Source organism: Hypanus sabinus, chromosome 9 (assembly GCF_030144855.1).
Source record: "Hypanus sabinus isolate sHypSab1 chromosome 9, sHypSab1.hap1, whole genome shotgun sequence".
Lineage (NCBI taxonomy): Eukaryota > Metazoa > Chordata > Chondrichthyes > Myliobatiformes > Dasyatidae > Hypanus > Hypanus sabinus.
The window spans coordinates 88760010-88784661 of record NC_082714.1 but is presented as its reverse complement, the minus strand read 5'-3'; the positions used below and the strand labels follow the sequence as shown (position 1 = coordinate 88784661).

Sequence of the window (24652 nt, the reverse complement as noted above, 5' to 3'; positions counted from 1 at the left end):
AGCGAGCATTCAGGCAGCTTCTGGGGAGGGGGAGAGACAGAGGAATAGAAGGAGGGGGGGAGGGGGAGGAGGGGGAGCAGAGAGAGGGAGAGGGAGATATGATAAGACTGATAGATAGTGGGAGGGGAGGGGGAAAGGGGTGGGGAGAGGAGAGCCCATTAACAATTTAGGTCTGGGGCCCTCCCTCAGAACAAGAAAAGAGATAAAATCCCATTAATTATAAGGTGCAGAGGGGTAGGTGAAGAACATTAATCCCCCATCCTGCTGCCACTCTGACCCACTGGCAGCCTCCCACACTGCTGCAGTGAGGCAGCCTGAGAAACAGCAGCCTACATTCTACCTGGTCACCTGGCAGCCTTCCTGACTCAGTGCCTATCGGAGATATTCCCTTTGCCCTACCCATCCTTCCCCCAATTTCTTGGCAACTTAAAGCTGGCTTGTTCCCTCTCTTGCTGAGCTGAGAGGAAAGTTCCCAGATCACAGGCTGCTTCTCCCTCCACAGATGCAGCCTGACCCACTGAGCCTTTCCAGTCTTTTCCACTTTAGTGAGCATCTCAACAATATACAGTGTACAGTCATAATAGAGTAATACAGCCAGCAAACAGGCCATTCGGCCCAATGAATCCTTACCGGGACTAGCCCCATTTGCCTGCACTTGGTCCACATCCTTCTAAAGCTTTCTAATTGACGTAACTATCCAATATCTTTTAAACATTACAACTGTACCCACCTCTACCACTCAGCCCTCCCCCCACTGCCATCAAAAGGCGATGCCTCAAAAAGATGGTGTCCATCATTAAGGCCTCTCACCACCCAGGCCATGCCCTCCTCCCATGGCTGCCAGCAAGGAGGAGGTACAGAAGGCACACATTCAGCGATTCAGGATCAGCTCCTTCCCCTCTGCCATCAGATTTCTGGAGACAATGAACCCATGGACACCAGCTCAGTATTTTCTGGAAAGAGTGAGCAGTTTCAAGTTCCTGGGTGCCAACATCTATTTCAGGCACCACAAGCTAAAGGAATTCGACGTGTTTTCTGAAGAGAGCGAGTGTGTGATATCAGTAAGACATCTCTGATGGAGGGTAGATGTGGAGGGATCGTGTGGCTTCCAGGCAAACAGCGGCGGACCGAGCACGCACGGACTGACCTGATTCTGTGCATCGGAGCAGATCGCCGGCATCAGGTAGGGCAGCAGCTCCGCATGGCCTCGTCTCGCCGCCAGGTGCAGTGCGCTGTTGGACTCCTGGGGACAGCACGAACCGGAGGCGTGAACGGCCATTCCCGCGCTGCGGCTGCGCAGACACGCCGGTCTACCCCCAGTGCGGCTGCGCAGACCCGCCAGTTCCCCCCCTCCCCACCCAGTGCGGCTGCGCAGACCCGCCAGTTCCCCCCTCCCCACCCAGTGCGGCTGCGCAGGCAACTCCAGCCGGCCCGGTGCGCGTTGCCGGCCCGACTGCGGCTGCGCGGACAGCGACGCCCCGCCCCGCCCCTCACGTTCCTCCTACCTTGTCGACGGCGCGGAGATCGCAGCCCAGGTCGCGGAGGAGCCTCAGCACGTCCGAGTGGCCGCTCTCGGCTGCCAGCAGCAGGGGCGTCTTCCCATTCTGCAAAGCAACATCCCGTGAGGAGGCGTGGGGCGCCGGCCACGGGAGGGGTTTGAGAGAGAGGGAGCTGCCCGGGTCCGGGTGGGAGGGACGAGGGAGCTGCCCGGGTTCGGGTGGGAGGTGGGAGGGACGAGGGAGCTGCCCGGGTTCGGGTGGGAGGTGGGAGGGACGAGGGAGCTGCCCGGGTTCGGGTGGGAGGGACGAGGGAGCTGCCCGGGTCCGGGTGGGAGAGACGAGGGAGCTGCCCGGGTCCGGGTGGGAGGGACGAGGGAGCTGCCCGGGTCCGGGTGGGAGGGACGAGGGAGCTGCCCGGGTTCGGGTGGGAGGTGGGAGGGACGAGGGAGCTGCCCGGGTTCGGGTGGGAGGTGGGAGGGACGAGGGAGCTGCCCGGGTTCGGGTGGGAGGTGGGAGGGACGAGGGAGCTGCCCGGGTCCGGGTGGGAGGGACGAGGGAGCTGCCCGGGTCCGGGTGGGAGGGACGAGGGAGCTGCCCGGGTCCGGGTGGGAGGGACGAGGGAGCTGCCCGGGTCCGGGTGGGAGGGACGAGGGAGCTGCCCGGGTCCGGGTGGGAGGGACGAGGGAGCTGCCCGGGTCCGGGTGGGAGGGACGAGGGAGCTGCCCGGGTTCGGGTGGGAGGGACGAGGGAGCTGCCCGGGTCCGGGTGGGAGGGACGAGGGAGCTGCCCGGGTCCGGGTGGGAGGGACGAGGGAGCTGCCCGGGTTCGGGTGGGAGGGACGAGGGAGCTGCCCGGGTTCGGGTGGGAGGGACGAGGGAGCTGCCCGGGTTCGGGTGGGAGGGACGAGGGAGCTGCCCGGGTTCGGGTGGGAGGGACGAGGGAGCTGCCCGGGTTCGGGTGGGAGGGACGAGGGAGCTGCCCGGGTTCGGGTGGGAGGGACGAGGGAGCTGCCCGGGTCCGGGTGGGAGGGACGAGGGAGCTGCCCGGGTCCGGGTGGGAGGGACGAGGGAGCTGCCCGGGTCCGGGTGGGAGGGACGAGGGAGCTGCCCGGGTCCGGGTGGGAGGGACGAGGGAGCTGCCCGGGTCCGGGTGGGAGGGACGAGGGAGCTGCCCGGGTCCGGGTGGGAGGGACGAGGGAGCTGCCCGGGTCCGGGTGGGAGGGACGAGGGAGCTGCCCGGGTCCGGGTGGGAGGGACGAGGGAGCTGCCCGGGTCCGGGTGGGAGGGACGAGGGAGCTGCCCGGGTCCGGGTGGGAGGGACGAGGGAGCTGCCCGGGTCCGGGTGGGAGGGACGAGGGAGCTGCCCGGGTCCGGGTGGGAGGGACGAGGGAGCTGCCCGGGTCCGGGTGGGAGGGACGAGGGAGCTGCCCGGGTCCGGGTGGGAGGGACGAGGGAGCTGCCCGGGTCCGGGTGGGAGGGACGAGGGAGCTGCCCGGGTCCGGGTGGGAGGGACGAGGGAGCTGCCCGGGTCCGGGTGGGAGGGACGAGGGAGCTGCCCGGGTCCGGGTGGGAGGGACGAGGGAGCTGCCCGGGTCCGGGTGGGAGGGACGAGGGAGCTGCCCGGGTCCGGGTGGGAGGGACGAGGGAGCTGCCCGGGTCCGGGTGGGAGGGACGAGGGAGCTGCCCGGGTCCGGGTGGGAGGGACGAGGGAGCTGCCCGGGTCCGGGTGGGAGGGACGAGGGAGCTGCCCGGGTCCGGGTGGGAGGGACGAGGGAGCTGCCCGGGTCCGGGTGGGAGGGACGAGGGAGCTGCCCGGGTCCGGGTGGGAGGGACGAGGGAGCTGCCCGGGTCCGGGTGGGAGGGACGAGGGAGCTGCCCGGGTGCGGGTGGGAGGGACGAGGGAGCTGCCCGGGTTCGGGTGGGGGGACGAGGGAGCTGCCCGGGTTCGGGTGGGGGGGACGAGGGAGCTGCCCGGGTTCGGGTGGGGGGGACGAGGGAGCTGCCCGGGTTCGGGTGGGGGGACGAGGGAGCTGCCCGGGTTCGGGTGGGGGGGACGAGGGAACGCCCGGGTTCGGGTGGGAGGGACGAGGGAACGCCCGGGTTCGGGTAGGAGGGACGAGGGAACGCCCGGGTTCGGGTGGGAGGGACGAGGGAACGCCCGGGTTCGGGTGGGAGGGACGAGGGAGCTGCCCGGGTTCGGGTGGGAGGGACGAGGGAGCTGCCCGGGTTCGGGTGGTAGGGGTGAGGGAGCTGCCCGGGTTCGGGTGGGAGGGACGAGGGAGCTTCCCGTGCTCGGGTGGGAGGGATGAGGGAGCTGCCCATGTCCGGGTGGGAGGGATGAGGGAGCTCCCCGTGTTTGGGTGGGAGGGACGAGGGAGCTGCCCGGGTTCGGGTGGTAGGGGTGAGGGAGCTGCCCGGGCTCGGGTGGGAGGGACGAGGGAGCTTCCTGTGCTTGGGTGGGAGGGATGAGGGAGCTGCCCATGTTCATGTGGGAGGGATGAGGGAGCTCCCCAGGTTTGGGTGGGAGGGATGAGGGAGCTCTTCAGCTGGGGAACGAGAGGGTTAGACTGAGGATCTCATTCGGTACAGGATGGGTTAGAGAGAGCTCCCCAGCTCCGTGAGGGAGGGGAGAGTGTGGTTATAGGGAGCTCCCCTGGAAGGATGGGGTGGGGAGGGATTAGGGGGAGCTACGGCAGAGGAAAGAGGTATGGGGGAAGGTCCCAAATACATGAGTGAGGGATGAGGGAGCTCCCTTGTTTGGGGAATGAGAGGATAGAGGGCTCCTGCTGGGTACAAGAGGGAGCTGCCCAGAAACTACAGAGAGGGGTTAGTGGGAGGTTGAAGTGGAGGGACAGCTCGAGGGGTTAAAGGGAGCACTTTGACTACGGGATGGAGAGAAAGAGGGAGCTCCCTAATACAGAGGAGGGATGGAGGTCTGAATATGTTACAGATGAGGGCCAAGGGGTTGGGGGGGGGGTGAGAGACTGACCTGGTCCGGATCATCTACAGGGATCCCCTCGAGGTCCTCAGCAACATACCGGATGACGCTGGGGTGTCCCTGCAGGGCAGCGCAGTGGAGCAAAGTCTGTCCCAGCTGCAGTGTTACAGAACAAGACTCCATCAAACCAACACTCCCCTGCTCTGGAGCACAGCACTGACGTTACCCCAGTTCCCTCTTACCATCCCTCGCTGAGCTCTCTCCCCTAGTGTCATGACCAAGAGACTGAGGGGCAGAATTAGGCCACTCAGCCCATTGAGTCTGCCCTGTAATTCCAACATGGCTGATTTATTTCCCCTCTCAATCTCACTTTCCTGTCTGGATACAGTATACAGTAACTTGGCCTCCACAGCTACCCATGGCAATGAATTCCACAAATTCACTGCCCTCTAGTTAAGGTAATTCCTCCCCATCTCCATTCGAAAGGGATGTCCTTCCATTCTGAGGCTGTGCCCTCTGGTCCAAGACTCCCCCCATTATAGGAAACATTGTCTTAAATGTCCCACTATATCTCGATCTATCAATATTCAATAGGTTTAACTGAAACGTTAATTCAGTCCCTTCGCTAACCCCCCCCCCTCCCCCAGCGGCCTCTGTTACTGACTATATTTGCACTGGCATTAATCCAGCTCCCTCGCACTGTCCCTCAGAGACCCCTCTCCCCCAGGATCCTGTCACTGCCTGTAACCCCACACCGTCCCTAGTGATTCCTCGCCCCCAACTCTCTCTCACTGACGTTAATCCAGCTCCCTCACACCGTCCCTCAGTGACCCTCTCCCCCAGCGCCGTGTCACTGAGCATTGAGCTCTCCTGGGAGACACTGACCCTGTTCCTGGCTGTCACCGTTGCTCCAGCTTTCACCAGTGTCTGCAGGATGGTCAGGTTGCCATGGCTGGCAGCTAGAAGCACCGGCGTCATCCCGAACTGCAGGAGGAAGCGGAGATCTGTGTGAGGAGAGTACGTGGGACGCTCCACGCTCTGGGACCCTTCCTCAAGCCAGGCTGGGGTCTCTGCTTACCTTGTCTTCGGCATCTACCAACGCGTTGTAGTCTAGGAGCAGGCTGGCTGCCTCCTCGTGTCCGGCCAGAGCCGCCCAGTGCAAGGCCGTCCGATTCATCTGTGGGGGGGTGAAAGGGGCAGGAACAGAAAGCTCACTACGATCGATTGGGCCAACCATCCCACAATATCCAAACACAATGCCTCAGCATCTCCCCCCCCCCCCAACCCACCTTCTTACCCCTACCTACATTCCCCACCAAGCTACTCCCTTCACACACCCTGTATCAGAGGGCAGCCCTTCTCACTGGAGCACAGAAAAAAGGCCATTCAGCCCATCTGGAGTGGGGGGGGCTGCAGTGGACAGCAAGGAATTGTATCAAAGCTTGCAAAGACACCTGGACCAGCTGGAAAAGTGGCTGCAAAATGGTGGATGGGATTTACTGCTGACAAATGCACTTTGGGAGGACCAGGTCTTACACAGTGAACGGTGGGGCACTAAGGAGTGTGGTGGAACAGAGGAATCTGGGAATACCGGTCCATAATTCCTTGAAAGCGGCGTCACAGGTGGATAGGGTCATAAAGAAAGCTTCTTAAATCGAATTATTGAGTACAGGAGTTGGGGTGCTGTGTTGAATTTGTACAAGACGTTGGTGAGGCCTAATTTGGAGTATTGTGTGCAGTTTTGGTCACCTACCTACAGGAGAGATGTAAATAAGATTGAAAGAGCGGAGAGAAAATTTACAAGGACATTGCTGGGACTTGAGGATCTGTATAATAGGTAAGGGCTTATTCCCTGGAGCACAGGGGAATGAGAGGAAATCTTACAGAGGTATACAGAATTATGAGGGGTTTAGTTACGGTGAAGGTCTGCAGGTTTACCTCCTTAGCTTGGGTAAGACTAGAACTAGGGGTCATAGGTTAAGGATGAAAGGTGAAATATTTAAGGGGGATCATCTTCACTCAGAGGGTGGTGAGAGTGAACGGAGAGGGTGGTTGGAACATTTAAGAGATGTTTGGAGGGCTATGGTCTGGGTGTAGGGAGACGGGAACAGACCAGCATGGACTAGACGAGCCGATGGGGCTGCTTCTGTCGTTAGTGGTGTGACTCTATGACTCCTATCTGTGTTGGTCCCATTTGCCTTTATTTGATCTATCATTTCTAAGCTTTTCCAATCATGAGCCTATCCAAGTGTCGCTGTTGAAGCTGCCTCGGTTGCTTCCTCTGCCATGCACGAGTCACTCTTCGAACAGATTTGCCACTCAGGTCACTGTTAAATCTCTCCTCTTTCACAGCCTCTAATTCTTGATCCCCCAACCCTGGGATAAAGCCTGTGTGCATTCACCCTGTCTTATGCCCCTCATAAGACATTGGAGTAGAATTAGGCCATTTGGCCTATTGAACCTGCTCCACTACAGCTGGTTTATTACCCCTCTCAACTCCTGTCTTCATCCCATAACCTTTATCACCCTGACTAATCGAGAACGTATCGGCCTCTGCTTTAGATATACCCAGTGACTCGGCCTCCACAGCCGTCTGTGGCAATGAATTCCACAGATTCACCACCCTCTGGCTAAAGAAATTCCTCCTCACCTCTGCTCTAAGGAAATGTCCCTCCACATCAACACATACAGAGAAATATTTGTGTTCACAACCAATGCAACCCAAGGGCGCGTGGGGGCAGCCCGCAAAGGTTGCCACACATTCCGGTGCCAACATGTTGTAGTGTGCCCACCATCGTCCATAGAACACAACAATAAAACCCTTACGCAAGCAGTGAAGGTGCTCCGTTCTGCCTGTCCTTGGCCATCTTCTCTATTGTACCCCAGGTGTGGCGTGCAAGCTCAGCAACAGGATTCTTCATTGCTGGCTCCATAACAGTTTTATTTGACCAGCCAGAGCCGTTAGCCCAAAGCTGGAGGACCAGTGGATCACTGTTGGTCTGGCCTCTACCCTTTGACCTGTTTGGAATGAGTGGCCCTACCAAGAGCCAAAGCACAAAGCCCTGACTCCAGCCAACATAGCTCTCCAGGTCATTGAGGCACGCAAGCCTCCAGATCCTATGACAAGCTCCTGGTCCTTTTGGAGGAGACTGGTCAATGACGAGACCTCAAACTCTCGGTTTGCAAAACTGACTAGCCCTTGCGCCTCCTACTCACAGTCTCCTTGTAATACACCTCGTTGTATCCTCTCTCCCCTCATCTCCCTCCTCAAAGCCACCACCATTCCATGAAGGAATGCTGCTTTGTGGCTCCGGAAACAAAGTCTAACCCTGGCGTGTGCAACAGTGACCACTCACTCACCGAGTTCCTGGCATTGAGGTTCACCTTGCCCAGAATCAGCTCCCTGATCGTCGCTGTGTCATTGACCTTGGCAGCCTGCTGTAGCCTCTGCTCTGAGTGGAACACTGCAATCGGAGAGAGATTGCCCTATCACTACAGCAGAGAAATTCCTCCCACAGTCAGACACAGTGAAACCCCTCCACACCGTCCCAGGGTCAGACTCAGTGAAACCCCTCCACACCGTCCCAGAGTCAGACACAGTGAAACTCCCTCCACACCGTCCCAGAGTCAGACACAGTGAAACTCCCTCCACACCGTCCCAGGTCAGACTCAGTGAAACCCCTCCACACCGTCCCAGGGTCAGACTCAGTGAAACCCCTCCACACCGTCCCAGAGTCTGACACAGTGAAACCCCCTCCACATCGTCCCAGAATCAGACACAGTGAAACCCCCTCCACACCGTCCCAGGGTCAGACACAGTGAAACCCCCTCCACACCGTCCAAGGGTCAGACACAGTGAAACCCCCTCCACACCGTCCCAGAGTCAGACACAGTGAAACCCCCTCCACACCGTCCCAGGGTCAGACTCAGTGAAACCCCTCCACACCATCCCAGAGTCAGACACAGTGAAACCCTCTCCACATCGTCCCAGAATCAGACACAGTGAAACCCCCTCCACACCGTCCCAGGGTCAGTCACAGTGAAACCCCTCCACACCGTCCCAGAGTCAGACACAGTGAAACCCCTCCACACCGTCCCAGAGTCAGACACAGTGAAACCCCCTCCACACAGTCCCAGGGTCAGTCACAGTGAAACCCCTCCACACCGTCCCAGGGTCAGTCACAGTGAAACCCCTCCACACCGTCCCAGAGTCAGACACAGTGAAACCCCTCCACACCGTCCCAGAGTCAGACACAGTGAAACCCCCTCCACACCGTCCCAGGGTCAGTCACAGTGAAACCCCTCCACACCGTCCCAGGGTCAGACTCAGTGAAACCCCTCCACACCGTCCCAGAGTCAGACACAGTGAAACTCCCTCCACACCGTCCCAGGTCAGACTCAGTGAAACCCCCTCCACACCGTCCCAGAGTCAGACACAGTGAAACCCCCTCCACACCGTCCCAGGGTCAGTCACAGTGAAACCCCTCCACACCGTCCCAGGGTCAGTCACAGTGAAACCCCTCCACACCGTCCCAGAGTCAGACACAGTGAAACCCCTCCACACCGTCCCAGAGTCAGACACAGTGAAACCCCCTCCACACCGTCCCAGGGTCAGTCACAGTGAAACCCCTCCACACCGTCCCAGGGTCAGACTCAGTGAAACCCCTCCACACCGTCCCAGAGTCAGACTCAGTGAAACTCCCTCCACACCGTCCCAGGTCAGACTCAGTGAAACCCCCTCCACACCGTCCCAGGGTCAGACTCAGTGAAACCCCTCCACACCGTCCCAGAGTCAGACACAGTGAAACTCCCTCCACACCGTCCCAGGGTCAGACTCAGTGAAACCCCTCCACACCGTCCCAGAGTCTGACACAGTGAAACCCCCTCCACACCGTCCCAGAATCAGACACAGTGAAACCCCCTCCACACCGTCCAAGGGTCAGACACAGTGAAACCCCCTCCACACCGTCCCAGAGTCAGACACAGTGAAACCCCCTCCACACCGTCCCAGGGTCAGACTCAGTGAAACACCCTCCACACCGTCCCAGAGTCTGACACAGTGAAACCCTCTCCACATCGTCCCAGAATCAGACACAGTGAAACCCCCTCCACACCGTCCCAGGGTCAGTCACAGTGAAACCCCCTCCACACCGTCCCAGAGTCAGACACAGTGAAACCCCTCCACACCATCCCAGAGTCAGACACAGTGAAACCCCTCCACACCATCCCAGAGTAACAGTGAAAACTCCTCCACACCGTCCCAGGGTCAGACACAGTGAAACCCCTCCACACCGTCCCAGAGTAACAGTGAAACCCCCTCCACACCGTCCCAGGGTCAGACACAGTGAAACCCCCTCCACATCGTCCCAGAATCAGACACAGTGAAACCCCCTCCACACCGTCCCAGGGTCAGACACAGTGAAACCCCTCCACACCGTCCCAGGGTCAGACACAGTGAAACCCCCTCCACCCCGTCCCAGAGTCAGACACAGTGAAAACCCTCCACTCTGTCCCAGGGTCAGACACAGTGAAACCCCCTCCACACCGTCCCAGAGTCAGACACAGTGAAACCCCTCCACACCATCCCATGGTCAGACACAGTGAAACCCCCTCCACATCGTCCCATGGTCAGACACAGTGAAACCCCTCCACACCGTCCCAGGGTCAGACACAGTGAAACCCCTCCACACCGTCCCAGGGTCAGACACAGTGAAACCCCTCCACACCGTCCCATGGTCAGACACAGTGAAACCCCTCCACACCGTCCCAGGGACAGACACAGTGAAACCCCTCCACACCATTCTAGGGTCAGACACAGTGAAACCCCCTCCACACCGTCCCATGGTCAGACACAGTGAAACCCCTCCACACCATTCTAGGGTCAGACACAGTGAAACCCCTCCACACCGTCCCAGAGTCTGACACAGTGAAACCCCCTCCACACCGTCCCAGGGTCAGACACAGTGAAACCCCTCCACACCGTCCCAGGGACAGACACAGTGAAACCCCTCCACACCGTCCCATGGTCAGACACAGTGAAACCCCTCCACACCGTCCCAGGGTCAGACACAGTGAAACCCCTCCACACCGTCCCATGGTCAGACACAGTGAAACCCCTCCACACCGTCCCAGAGTCAGACACAGTGAAACCCCTCCACACCATCCCAAGGTCAGACACAGTGAAACCCCTCCACACCGTCCCAGGGACAGACAGTGAAACCCCTCCACACCGTCCCATGGTCAGACACAGTGAAACCCCTCCACACCGTCCCAGGGTCAGACACAGTGAAACCCCTCCACACCGTCCCAGAGTCTGACACAGTGAAACCCCTCCACACCGTCCCATGGTCAGACACAGTGAAACCTCTCCACACCGTCCCAGGGTCAGACACAGTGAAACCCCTCCACACCATCCCATGGTCAGACACAGTGAAACCCTCTTTACACCGTCCCAGAGTCACAGTGAAACACCCTCCACACCGTCCCAGAGTCAGACCCAGTGAAACCCCCTCCACACCGTCCTAGGGTCAGACACAGTGAAACCCCCAGCACACGCTCCCAGGGTCAGACACAGACAGACACTCCCTCCTCACCGTCCCATCACACACTCCCGGGGTCAGACACAGAGTGAAACTCCCTCCTCACCGTCCCATCACACGCTCCCAGGGTCAGACACAGAGTGAAACTCCCTCTACACCATCCCATCACACACTCCCGGGGTCAGACACAGAGTGAAACTCCCTCCACACCGTCCCATCACACACTCCCGGGGTCAGACACAGTGAAACCCCCATCACGCACTCCGGGTTCAGACACAGTGAAACCCCCATCACACACTCCCGGGGTCAGACACAGACTGACACTCCCTCCTCACTGTCCCATCACACACTCCCGGGGTCAGACACAGACTGACGCTCCCTGTACAAATATTTATCCTTTGCCCAATTGAAGTCAGGTTGAGACAGTAATTTCCTCTCGCAGATTCAGGCCAGACAAGCACCGCCGCGTTGAGTAAAATAGGATTAACCTTCGGTTCCTCTCGCGCCTGCCAATACCCTCTCCCCGCTCTCCCACCCCAGTGATGAAGGGGAAAACACTGAGACCCACAAGCCGCATCCCCGATCACCGCCGCCTCCATGATCCGCCTGCCACTCGTCTCCCGTCTCCGTCGGCTCGTACCGGGAGCCGGACGGACGGGGCGAGGCCGCTGAGAGCCTGGTGTCTGCCTCCGACTCTGTCATTGGGAGGGAGGGAGGAGTAGACAGAGAGAGGGTGTGAGAAGATAGGAAGGAGGAGGAGTGAGTGAGGTAGAGAGGGGGAGGAAAGCGAGCAGGTGAAGTGAGGAAGAGGAGGGGGAGAGGGAATGAGTAGTGGAATAAGGAGGGATGGAAAGAGCAAGAGGGAGGGCAGGAATGGAGCTGGGGAGGGGAAGGAAAGGATGGGGAGGAAAAAGAGGAGTGAGATAAGGAGGGTTGGAGGAATGCAGGAGGAGGGGAGGGGAAGGAAAGGATGGGGAGGAGAAAGGAGTGAGATAAGGTTGGAGGAATGGGAGGGGAAGGGAGGAGGAATGGTGTGAGGTAGAGGGTAGAAGAGATGAGTCAGGGTAGAGATGGGAGAGAATAGGGGTTGGAGGACCTAGGGATATGAGGGAAGATAGCTTGGTAGGAGGAGGAGAGGTGGCGGAGGCAGGGATGGAGATCTACCCATTCCTGCCACCGTCCTCCAGCTCCTCATTTCACGGTGTGACCCCTCCCCTCTCCTGGATCCCGCAGTCCTGAGGAAGGGTCACTGTACCCAACTGTGAACCTGCTTCCCTCTCATGTTTATGTTTTTATCACGTTAATGGTTAAGGAGTGAACTTTCTGTACTCACCATCACTAATCAATAACTACTGTCTGGAAATTGACTGGAATTACATTTCACGGTGGAGTTGAAACTCTGGTCTGGGGATTACCGGTCACCAATCTGACCAAAGTGCCCCGCTCAGGATGAATGAAATGTTGGTGAAGTGAGGCGACACTTCACCTGCAATCTGTCAAGTCCTCAGCTCCACCGTTACAGCCTTCTCTACATCAGCAAGACCTGACAGAGCATGGGGGTGGGGGGGGGGGGGCACTTCGTCAAGCACCCTCACTCTGTCTACCGCAAAATGCAAGACCTACTTCAGTTTGACTTCCCATTCCTGCACATCTGTCCATGTCTCCTCTACTGAGGCCACAGTCAGGCTGGAGGGGCAACACCTCATATTCCGTCACAGTAGCCTCCAACCTGATGGCATGAACATCGATTTCTCCAGTTTCCTGGACCCTCTCACCCTCCCTCTTCTCTTTTTTCCCATTCCCCCTTCTCGTCTCCCCACCACCTTCCTCTAGTTCCCCTCTCCTATCAGATACCTTCTTCTTCTTCTTCTCCCAGGGTATCCAAGACATCTTCAAGGAGCAGAGCCTTAGCGAGGCGACATCAGTCATTCAGGTTCCCCACCACCCGGGACATGCCCTCTTCATTTTGTTACCATCAGGTAGGAGGTACAGGAGCCTGAAGGCACAACGATTCAGGAACAGCTTCTTCCCCTCTGCCATCTGATTCCTAAATGGACAATGAACCCATAAACACCATCTCACTACTTTTTAATTTCTGTTTTTTTCCCACTTATTTATATACATTTAATGTAACTCTGTTTTTTTCTTATATTTATTTATCGTGTATCACATTGAACTGCTGCCACAAAGTTAACAAATTTCATGACGTATGCCGGTGACATTAAACCCGATTCTGACTGTCCATTTTACCTCTTCCATCAATCACCTCCCAGTTTCTTCTTTCATCCTCCGTGCCTCACCCTCCCACCTTCCCTCTCACCTTCCAGCTGATATTTCTCCCCTTCCCCCACCTTCATATTCTGGTCACCCCCCCCCACCTTCTCTCCAGCCCTGATGAAGGGTCTCTGCCCAAAATGTTAACTGTTTATTCATTTCCATCGATGCTGAGTTCCTCCAGCATTGTTAGTTGGAAACCTGGGCAGGTGGAGTTTGATCCAGACAAGTGTGAGCTGTTGCACTTTGGGAGGTCAAACATGAGGGGAGAGTGCACAGGTGAAAGGTAAAAATTGATGTATAAAAGGGTCTTCAGGGTACAAGTCCACAGCATCCCGAAAGGGGGGAATCCAGTGGGCAGGAGGGTAAAGGAGGCTGAGGCATGTATGTTGAGTGTAAAGGACAGAAAGCAAGGTTGCTGTTGTATAAAACTTCCATAGAGCACCGAGTGCCCCATTATAGGGTGTGGAGGCTTTGGAAAGGCTGCAGAAGAGTTTCACCAGGATGCTGCCTGGGTCAGAGAACTACACATACGAATAAAATTCCAAAGGTGAGGAGGAATTTCTTTAGCCAGAGGGTGGCGAATGTGTGGAATTCATTGCCACAGACAGGCCATTTGGTTGATAGGTTCTTGATTAATCGAGGCATCAAAGGCTACTGGGAGAAGGCAGGAGAATGGGGTTGAGAGGGAAAATAAATGCTCAATGGGCCAAATGGCTCGATTCTTCTCCTATGGGTGCCATGGTAACGCAGTGGTTAGTACAACACTATTTCAGCTTGGAGTGTTCCAGGGTTCAGACGCTGCACCTCTGTCCAGGTTAACTAGTGTCCACAGCTCCAGGAAAACTATTGTCCAGCGCTGCATTTTAAATTTCATCTACAATCCATGTCTGAAGAATGGCCGCTATTGAATTTAATATTTGTTATATACCCTAACTCCAGAATATGCCCTAACAATATGTACAATTATAATAGAAACATTGAAAACCTACAGCACTATACAGGCCCTTCGGCCCACAAAGCTGTGCCGGACATGTCCTTACCTGAGAACTACCTAGGCTTACCTACAGCCCTCTATTTTTCTAAGCTCCATGAATCCATCCAGGAGTCTCTTAAAAGACCCCATCGTTTCCGCCTTCACCACCACCGCTGGCAGCCCATTCCACGCACTCACCACTCTCTGCGTAAAAAACTTACCCCTGACATCTCCTCTGTACCTACTTCCAAGCACCTTAAAACTATGCCCTCTCATGCTAGCCATTTCAGCCCTGGGAAAAAGCCTCTGACTATCCACACGATCAATGCCCCTCATTATCTTGTACACCTATGTAATGTTAGGTGTTCAGTATTGTGTATCACTTTGTACTGCTGTCACAAAACAAATCTCACGACACGTGATTCTGACTTTGATCCTGTATGGAGATAGAGTGGAGGGTCGGAGTGTTTTTTCTGGGGTAGAAATGTTACATACTAGAGGGCTCAGCTTTCCAGTGAGAAGGGGGAAGCTTAAATAATGTGTATAAGGCAAGTTGTTTATCGGAGAGTGGTGGCTGCCTAGAAAGGTGGTGGAGGCAGATCCAATGTCAATATTTAAGAAGGATTTACAAAGACACACAAGCATACAGGAAACGGAGGGATAGAGAATATGTGCAGGATGATAGGATTAGTCTGGATTGACTTTGGGATCAGGACAGACATAGTGGGCCAAAGGGCCTGTACAATTCCTTGCACTATTTTTCCTATGTAAACCATCACACCCAGTTGTACTATCTGGCCAATGGGCATCTCCCTGGAGTGTGTCTACCTCAATTCTCCAACGTAAACAGTCACAAACATTTCAGAGTCCAAAGTAAATTTATTATCAAAATATGTGTATGTCATTATTTACAACCCTGAGATTAATTTTCAAAATACGTGTGTGTCGCCATAGACAACTGTGAGATTCATTTTCTTGCAGGCATTCACAGGGAACAGAGAGTTACAACAGAGTTCATGAGAAACTCTTCACAAAGACTGACAAATAGCCAAGGTGCAAGAGAGGACAAACTGTGCAAATATAAAAAAAAGAACAAACTTTATTTATCTATTGAGACACAGGGCGACCCCCGTTGTAACCTTGGCCTAATCACAGGACAATTTACAATGACCAACTGGTGTGTCTTTAGACTGTGGGAGGAAACTGAAACACTCGGAGGAAACCCACCTGGTCACGGTTTTCCCCCTTATTTCAAGAGCCCAATGGTTGAGGGGTAATAACAGTTCCTGGACCTGGTGGTGTGGGTCCTGAGGCCCCTGTACCCCCTTCCCGATGGCAGCAGCGAGAAGAGAGCTCGGTCACGGTTGGCAGGACTGGATGATACAGTACTTTCTTGTGGCCGTGACTCTTGTAGGTGCTTATTATCACTGACAACTGTCGTGAAGTGTATTGTTTTGCGGCAGCAGTACAGTGCAAAACATATAAAAACTGCCATAATCTAGAAAAATAAACCGCCGCAGAGGAATAGCGAGGCAGTGTTCGTGAGCGGGAAGGACAAGGGGGAAAGGGACATTACTCCCCCGCCCCCAGCTGCCCACATTGCCAAGCTGCGAACTATTATCGCAGACTGGGTGCAATTCCCGCTGCCCCCTCTCCTGCACGGCGGCTGCTCCAAGAGGAAGACAATGGTGAACGGGAACACAATGCTGGTGACGCCCGCATCCTGGAATGAGTTATGAGAAAGGCTGCTGGGGTGGGGGTGGCTCATCCTGAGCTTGCACTCTGTTCGAGGGAGCGGCACTTGGTCAGCAACAGGGCGAGAGTGAAAGGCGATGACTTCGCTGTTCGGCCCCTTTGGTTTGTGGTGTCCGCCGCCGCCTGGCGGTCACTGGCTGCACTGCAGCCCTCGGCCGGCGTTTAAAGTTCAAAGTTCAAAATAAATTTACCGTCAAAGTACACATATGCCACCATGTACTACCCTGAGATTCATTTTCTTACGGGAGCCTACAGTAAATACAAAGGAATACAGCACAGACTAAACTTGAATCACTGAAGGATGCTCAACAATGCTGGCAGGGAAGGGTTAGATTGATCTGCGAGTAGGTTAGAAGGTGGGCACAGTAAAGTATTCTGTATTGGCAGGAGTCAGAGAGGGGATAGGATAGATGTGTTTCTCAAGCTGGAGGCCTGTGACCAGTGATATCCAGCAGGGATCCACTAATGCCATCTTCATTAGAAATCAGAATCAGGTTTATTATCACTGGAATATGTTGTAGTGTTTGTTGTTTTGCAGCAGCGGTACATTGGGGTGTATGAGGTGTCCAGAAAGGGGTAGCACCTCTGGTGAAAGGGTTCGCCGTGTCCCCCTCGGGTCAGCTTATCGACCTCTGGTCCTCACCGGACTCTCAGCCCTGCGTGAGACAACAGCCACACTGCTTCGACAGGCGGGTTAGAGCGGGTGAGGGTATCTGGGCTGGCTTGGTGCCCCGGTGAGATAGGGACGTGCCTTTCCTGGTGTGCGAAGTCGGCTCCGGTTCTCTGGGCGGGTGAGACCGAGAGTGAGAAGGCGGTTCTTCAATGCTTCGGGGAGAGCGAAGAGCGTGGCGAGGCACTGAAGACGCCACAGTAATCCAGTGTAAACAAGGTGATGATCATTCGTATCACGGGAACAGGGCTTCTGAGGTCGAGAGAGCGGAACTGCCCCAGGGCCGCGGCTTTTCCACTTCAAATGTTTCGCCACGCGGGTTCTGTAGCGCAGTCATTCTTACTCGAAACACATTGTAATGCATGATAACTTTAAAAACTGTACAATACAATAAGAAATATATGTAATTTTTTTGTGTGCCATACTCTGCCAGAGCCTCAGCTTTTCAAGTGGGTGTCTTGGAGGAGAGATTCTGTGAGTGGTCCCCCACATCCTTTTTCACAGTTTTTTCTTACGAGACCGAGCTGCAAGCTCAACACTCGACTGGCACGGATGGAAAACCGGGAGCGGCCCGATTGGATTCGAACTCGGGAACCTTCGCTCCGGAGTTAAATAAGTATAAAAACAGTGAGGTAGTGTACATGGGTTCATTGTCCATTCAGAAATCTGATGATGCAGGGGAAGAAGGTGTTCTTATTCGTTGAGCGTTTGTCTTCAGGCTCCTGTGCCACCTCCTTGAAGGTAGCAATGAGAAGAGGGCTCGTCCTGGGCGCTGGGAGTCTTAATGATGGAGGCTGCCTTTTTGAGGCATCACCTTTTGAAGATGACCTTGATGCTGAGTTGGCAAATTCCTGCAGCTTTTTAACATCCTGTGATTCCGATGCGGACGAGAGCATACAAGGTCTGGCTGATAAGTTTGTGAGAGACTCCACAATTGGTGGCGTGGTGCACAGTGCTGAGGTCTGACCAAGATTACAAGTGGGTCTCTTGATTGGCTGGCAGGTGCTGCAGAACAGAGAGACGAAAGTTTACAAGTAAATTGTAAATCAGAGTATTGAGTACAGGCCTTAGGATGTTATGTTGACATTATATAAGATTTAGTGAGGCCTAGTTTGGAGTATCGAGTAGTTCTACCCATGGGAAAGATGTCAATAAAATTGAAAGTGTTCGGAGAAAATTTACAAGGATGTTGCCAGGACTTGAGGCTCTGAGTTACAGGGAAGGCTGAACAGGGCAAGGGCTTCGGGGTAACACCAGTGAACAATGAGACCAGTGGTGATGTCCTCCAGGCAGTTCACAGAACCACCTCTTTTACTTCTGACTTACTTACATCACTGAGCTAATTCCACAACCTACAGACTCACTCTCAAAGAACCTTCAACTCATCTTCTCCGTATTTACTGCTGGTTTATTTATTTATTGTTTGTGTATTTTTTCCTTTGTATTTGCATAGTCTGTTGACTTTTGCACACTGGTTGTTAGGTCCCGTTGGGTGTGGTCTTTCATTTTATTACGGTCCTTAGCTCGCACACCACCACGTTCAGGAGCAGTTATTGCCCTGCAACCATCAGGCTTCTGAACCAGCGAGGATAACTTCACTCACCTCAACTCTGAACCGATTCCATAAACCAAGTACTCACTTCCCAGGACTGTTCAATTCACGTTCTCAATATTTATTGCTTGTTTATTGTTGTTATTTTGTCTTTTTCTCTTTCTGTATTTGCACAGTTTATTGTCTTTTACACTTTGGTTGTTTGTCCGTCTTTGACGTCTGGTTTTACATTGATTCCATTGTGTTCCTTTTTACTTTCCGTGAGCCAATCTCGGGGTGTATATGGTGACCTACAGTTTATGTGCTTGGATAATTAATTTACTTTGAACTTTGAACACAACCCAAGGGGGCAGCTTACAAGAGTTGCCTGCCACACATTCTGGTGCCAATATTAACAGGCCAACGGTATTCAGCAGAACGATAGAAGCCACAACAACAAAATAACTTTGAAACAACCACCTTTTCCCTCGCTGTCCCTCCCTCTCACCCACACCCAGACAGACAGACCTCCTGTGGGCCTCCACCCTCCAGTGAATTGGCAGGCCCACAACCTAGGCCATCAGCCCCTGACTTCCAACTGAGCTTCAGGCTCTGACCTTTGACATTGACTCCAGACTCAACGAAATGGAAGGCCTGGAACTCCAGACTCACTGGGGGAGTCGCCGGCCCACATCCACATGGACCTTCGCTCCTGAGGAGTCAAAGGCAGAGTGGTAGAGAAGGTCATGAGGGCTGTGCGTAAGTTAGATGGTGGGTGTTGGAACAGGTCCTGCGGCCCACTGACCGCAACGCCATTCCACTCTGCTCAGCTGCGTGTACACACTCCCAGTCTCAGGGGAATCTCGGACGAGAGGGTCCAGGAGCAGGCCCTCCAGCTCACAGTGAAGGTGCCAACCACAATGGCATTGGAATCAGAATTAGGTTTAATATCACTGGCATTTCAAAGGTACATTTAATGTCAGAGAAATGTATGCAATATACATTCTGAAATTCTTTTTCTTCACAAACATCCATGAAAACAGTAGTTCCCCCCCCAAAGAATGAACGACACCTGAATGTTAGAACCCCAGCTCCCCTCCCTCCCACACATAAGCAGCAGCAAGAAACAATACCCCTTCCCCTCACCAGCAAAAGAAAGCATCGGCGTCCGTCACCGAGCTCTCAGCGTGAGCAACAGCAAAGACACAGACTTGCAGCTACCCCAGAGACTTCACATTTCACCCGGCATTCGACATACCACAGATCCTCTCTCTCCCTAGTAAGCGAGAAAGGGGAGTCTCCATTCTCCCAGCGAGCAGGGAGACATAACAAACAGCTCCCTGGTTTACGATGTTAAAAGTCAGTTACGTCGCTTTTTTTGAGCTCTGTGCCTGAAGATCACAAAGATCCTGGGTCTTCAGGCCCACAGCAGATACCCCGACTCCCCTGATGACACACGGGCCTCTTGACGTGACACCATCCCTCGAACCACCTGGCTCCAGAGCCCCGAGATCCTAGGCTTCCAAATCCGAGCCGAAATCTCAGGCCGAACCCTTGGCGTGCCAAACAGTGGCCAGTCCTGAAACCCAGAGAATGGGTCCCATTCCCGCAAAGAACCAAATTCAGCGTGTAACTCCAGGTCAGGGTCGTTAAAAGAACTCCGAAAGGGAAAAACAGAGATATTAAAGATGAAAATAGAGCTGTTTCCAAAGATGCAAGCAAACTGTTAATGTTTGTAATGAAACTTGTTGTTTTGTGGCAGCAGTACATTGCAGTAAGAACTTTAAATTACAATAAGTATATATAAAAAAGAAAATTAAATAAAATGAGAGCAGAAAGAGAGTGAATAATATTGAGGTGGTGTTCACTACTTACAGATTTACTTACTGCCTGTTACACTGCTGGTGTTTCGGGCAGCAAAGCTCCTCCATCTCTGGTGTCTTCATCGTGTCAGGAGCTTCCTCTCGGTTTTCACTGCTGTCAGTCATGCAAGTCCCGGGTGGAGACTCGAATACCTTCACACTCAGATGTAGAATTCTCCATTGCTGTTTCCACAACAATTTTGTTTTGCCAGTCAGGGTTGTTAGCCCTCAGCTGACCCCCAAAAAAAGTGGGCCACTCTAAGTCTGGCCTCTACCCTTCGACCTCTTTGGCATGGGTGACCCTCCCAAGAGCCAAAGCACAAGGCCCTGACTCCATCCAACACAGCTCTCTGGATCATTGAGGCACGCAAGCGTCCAAACCCTACGGCAAGGGTGTGGTCCTCTTGGAGGACATGGGTTCAATGTTCTTTCAGAGATCTGATGGTGGAGGGGAAGAAACTGTTCCTGAATCATTGTGTTGTGTCTTCAGGCTCCTGTCCCTCCGCCATGATGGTAGCAAAGAGAAGAAGGTACATTCTGGAAGCTGGGCAGAATCCATTTCATGCACTTGTCCAAAGGGCTCTTTGCATCAGTATGGTGTCCAGCCCCAGTACCAGCCTGTCCCAGGCACCCACTACTCGACCTTTCACCCTCTCACCTTCAGTGCTTGACATTTCTACCTGGAAAACAGACTCTGAACAGATACTTCATCAATTTCTCTCACAAGACTAATACTTTATTTAGAGATACAGTGCAGAGTAGGCCCTTCCAGCCCTTTGAGCTATCCCACCCCAGCAACCCCCCAAAACCCCGATTTAACCCCAACCTAATCACAGGACAACTTACAATGGCCAATCCACCTGCCCAGTAGGCCCTTGGACTGTGGGAGGGAAGTAGATCACCCGGGAGAAGGCCCACGCATTCCATGTGGAGAACGTACAGAGGACGCCGGGACTGAACTATGAACTCTTACGATGGAGCTGGAATAGTGTCACATGGCCACCGTAGTGCCCAGATCTATAACCTGTGAAAGGTGCCCTTGGGTATGCCTAATACCTGTTGGTCTGCAACACAGCGAGATGTCAATAGAAAGCTGCTGACCGGTGCGCTCCAGGCTGCGTGACTACACTCCAAGTTCAAAGTAAATTATCATGTCCTCGTACACAACCCTGAGATTCATTGTCTTGTGGGCGTACTCAGTAATAACAGGACCACACCAACTTGGGCATTCAACAAACCTGCGAAAGACAACAAACAAAAAAGGAAATAAATAATAATTAAATAAATAAGCAATAAATCGAGAACGTGGCATGAAGACTCCTTGAAAATGAGTCAATGGGTTGTGGGAACATTTCAATGATGGGGTAAGTGAAGATGAGTGAAGTTATCCCCTCTGGTTCAAGGGCCTGATGGTTGAGGGGTAATAACGGTTCCTGAACCTGGTGATGTGAGTCCCGAGGCTCCAGTACCTTCTTCCTGATGGCAGCGGTGAGAAGAGAGCACGTCCTGGGTGGTGGAGGTACCTGATGATCAATGTTACTTTCCTGCGACAGCATTTCACATAGATGTGCTCAGTGCTGAGGGATATCCTGAAGCTTGATTCAGCCACCTCAAGGGCTCAGAGGGGCAGGACCACAACTGAGGGGAAGGGATCACATTGGGTGAGGAAGCCCCCAAATCATTGTTGTGGTGTACCACCCCCAGGGGGCACCTGAGTGCCAACACTCCTATTGGTTTTAAGGAAAGTAATACTGCACTAAACACATTGTAAAAACAAGAGATTCTGCGGATGCTGGTAATCTAGAATAACACACACAAACTGCTGGAGGAACTCAGCAGGTCAGGCAGCGTCTAGGGGAGTAGATAGGCAGGTAAGGCAAGAGGGAAGAGGCCAGAGGGGAGGGAGAGGCACACCTTCAGGGTCCTGCCACTTTCCTCCATTTGACCTCCCAAAGTACAACGCCTCATATTAACCTCCTGCTGCCAATTCTCTATCCATATTTGCAACTGATGTACAGTATATCCCGGGACTGTCCGTCTCCGCCAATTTTGGTGTCACTGACCCGCCCGCCTACATCCTGCGGATGCTGGATATCCAGAGCAACACACACAGAATGCTGGACGAACTCAGCAGGTCAGGCAGCATCTACAGAGGGGAAAAGAGTGACTTTCAGTCCAAGATGAAGGGTCTCGGGCAGAAACATTAACTGTTTACAGGTGTTCCCCCCCCCCCTTTACAAAGGTGGAGCATTCCCATGAAACGTTTCTTAATCCGAAATGGCGTAAGGTGAATAACCATTAATTAATATGGGAAAAATTTTCGTAAAAGTGAAAATCCTCTTTGTAATGCGAAAACTGGTTACTAATGTAGGTCTTTTGTAAAAGCGAAGTGGTGTAAAGCGGGGACACGTGTTTAACTCCCTCCATAGGTGCTGCCTGACCTGCTGAGTTTCTTCAGCATTTTGTGTGTAACCACCTCCCTTTTCTATCAATTTATTTGTCCAAATTTACGTAGAGAAACAGCAGGGTAACAGGCCCAATTACACCCACGTGACCAATTAACCCGGAACTCATACGTCTTTGGACCGTGAGAGGAAACCGGGGCTCCCGGCGGAAACCTACACGGTCACAGGGCGAACGTTCCAGCAGCGGGAATCGAACCGGCTACCGTGCGGTAGACACGTCTCAAATAACAGGGATCTCAGCGCGGATCCCTGCAGAACTGACCACGGACTTCACTTCAGAATAACACCACTACCCAGAGCTGAATCCGGAAGACCAAGCGTCTTGGGGCGCTACGGTAGCGGAACAGTTAATACCGCTCGGAGATCGATTCTGGCGCCCCCTGTAAGAGAGTTCCCTCCATATGTGGGGGTTGCCTCCCGTAGTCCTTTTAGGCTAGGGGTAACCCGTGGGTGACCGGGCGGTGTGGCTCAGGGGGCCGGGGAAGCCTGGTTCGCGCTCTCAATAAACTGAATCGGCCTTTCTTGAAGATACCAGTCAAATGCTTTATTGGAGTCCATGGAGTCAATATCCACTGCCCTAACTCCAGTCAAAACCCTTGGGAGGAGCGGCGGGAGGGGGCGATGAGAGAGCGCCACACAGTGGGAGGGGTGGTAAAGAGGGAGCGGAACACAATGGGAGGGGTGGTGAAGAGGGAACGGAACACAATGGGAGGGGTGGTAAAGAGGGAGCGGAACACAATGGGAGGGGTGGTGAAGAGGGAACGGAACACAATGGGAGGGGTGGTAAAGAGGGAGCGGAACACAATGGGAGGGGTGGTGAAGAGGGAACGGAACACAATGGGAGGGGTGGTAAAGAGGGAGCGGAACACAATGGGAGGGGTGGTGAAGAGGGAACGGAACACAATGGGAGGGGTGGTAAAGAGGGAGCGGAACACAATGGGAGGGGTGGTGAAGAGGGAACGGAACACAGTGGGTGGTAAATACCGAGGGAGAGCTGTACTGTGGGAGCGCTGCAGTGTGAGTGGGACTGATGAGGGAGCGATACAGTATGAGGGAGTGAGGCAACAGTAGGGGTGTTCGGAGGGCGTTACGGTAGGGAAGGGACGGTGCGGAAGGGGCCGTACAGAGGGAACGCCGCACGCTGGGCTATCTGGGGGCATTTTTCGTGAATTCCCCCCCCCCCATGCTCGCCACCAGACATGGTCCAGAGGCGGATGACGTTTCATTTACTCCGCCATTCACCCATTCTGCTCCAATCACATGCGCCGGGGAGCTTCACGCCATATAAGGAGAGGAGAGTACAACCGGCTCCGCCCCACTGGTTAGGGGTTAACCCCTTCCTCGGCGGGCTGCTCTTCAGACCCCCGGCAAGGAGACCGAAATCTTCCTCTGTACTGTGCGGGGTCTTCTCGAGTGAGGAATCCCTGAGGGGGCACCGCTCTGTTGCAGGGTCAGAAATAGAGGGATAGTCGTACAAGAGATTCTGTAGGTGCTGGAAAGCATGGACACACAAGGTCAGGCAGCACCTATGGAAAGGAATAAAAAAGTCGACGTTTCTGGCCGAGGCCCTTCATCAGGACTGGAAAGGAAGGGGGAAGAAGCCAGAATAAGATGGTGGGGGAGAAAGGGGGGTTAAGACAAGCTGGCAGGTGCGGAAGGGTATGAAGTTGGGTGACAGTTGGAAGAGCTAAGGGCTGAAGAACGAATTTGATAGGACAGGGGAATGGATTGTGGAAGAAACAGAAGGAGGAAAAGGGAAAGGAATAAGGGGGCAGAGAGGGGAATGGAAAATAAGAATGGGGGGGTAAATCTGTGTTCATGCGGGTTGGATGCTACCCAGGCAGAATATGAAGTGTTGCTTCCATCCTCAGAGTGCCTCATCCTGGCCGTCATGTCGGAACAGGAATTAAAGTGGAAGGCCCCCGGGAAATGCTTCTTGTGGATGGAGTGTAGGTGCTTGAAGGAGTTTGTTGAGTGAGCCCCACATTGCGGGAGGGGCAGTGAGGCGCGAGCAGGAAGCGCCACTCCGTGGAGGGACAAGGAGGAGGAGCGCTCCGCTGCCGGTGGGGCAGTTTGCCTGGGACGCATCTGTGGAGAGCTTCCCTCGCTCCATAACCTATCAGCTGATAAACTTGTTTGTATTA

At 54.4% G+C, this 24652-nt stretch overlaps 1 protein-coding gene and 1 long non-coding RNA gene across 4 annotated transcripts in view; both read right to left on the bottom strand.

Moving 5' to 3' along the window:
- LOC132399594 (ankyrin repeat and death domain-containing protein 1A-like) overlaps positions 1-11894 on the bottom strand; it is a 60818-nt gene extending 48924 nt beyond the window's left edge. The window contains exons 1-7 of one of the 2 annotated variants that reach the window (XM_059980115.1): positions 11464-11894; positions 7797-7900; positions 5515-5613; positions 5322-5420; positions 4488-4592; positions 1506-1604; positions 1148-1243 (exon numbers count right to left, since the gene is read on the bottom strand). In XM_059980115.1, coding sequence (XP_059836098.1) covers positions 1148-1243; positions 1506-1604; positions 4488-4592; positions 5322-5420; positions 5515-5613; positions 7797-7900; positions 11464-11677 — 816 coding nt within the window. In that variant the 5' untranslated portion in view covers positions 11678-11894. The remainder of the gene's footprint in view (positions 1-1147; positions 1244-1505; positions 1605-4487; positions 4593-5321; positions 5421-5514; positions 5614-7796; positions 7901-11463) is intronic. The other variant, XM_059980116.1, reaches the window with a different exon arrangement.
- Positions 11895-13535: 1641 nt separating this feature from the next.
- LOC132399593 (uncharacterized) lies at positions 13536-23678 on the bottom strand. 2 transcript variants are annotated; one of them, XR_009514024.1, is made up of 3 exons: positions 21513-23678; positions 20057-21281; positions 13536-19839 (listed from the first exon to the last, which is right to left on the bottom strand). It is a non-coding gene; the product is annotated as an uncharacterized LOC132399593 (long non-coding RNA). The 2 variants fall into 2 exon arrangements; XR_009514025.1 differs by having other exon boundaries at positions 20069-21281.
- Positions 23679-24652: the final 974 nt, after the last annotated feature.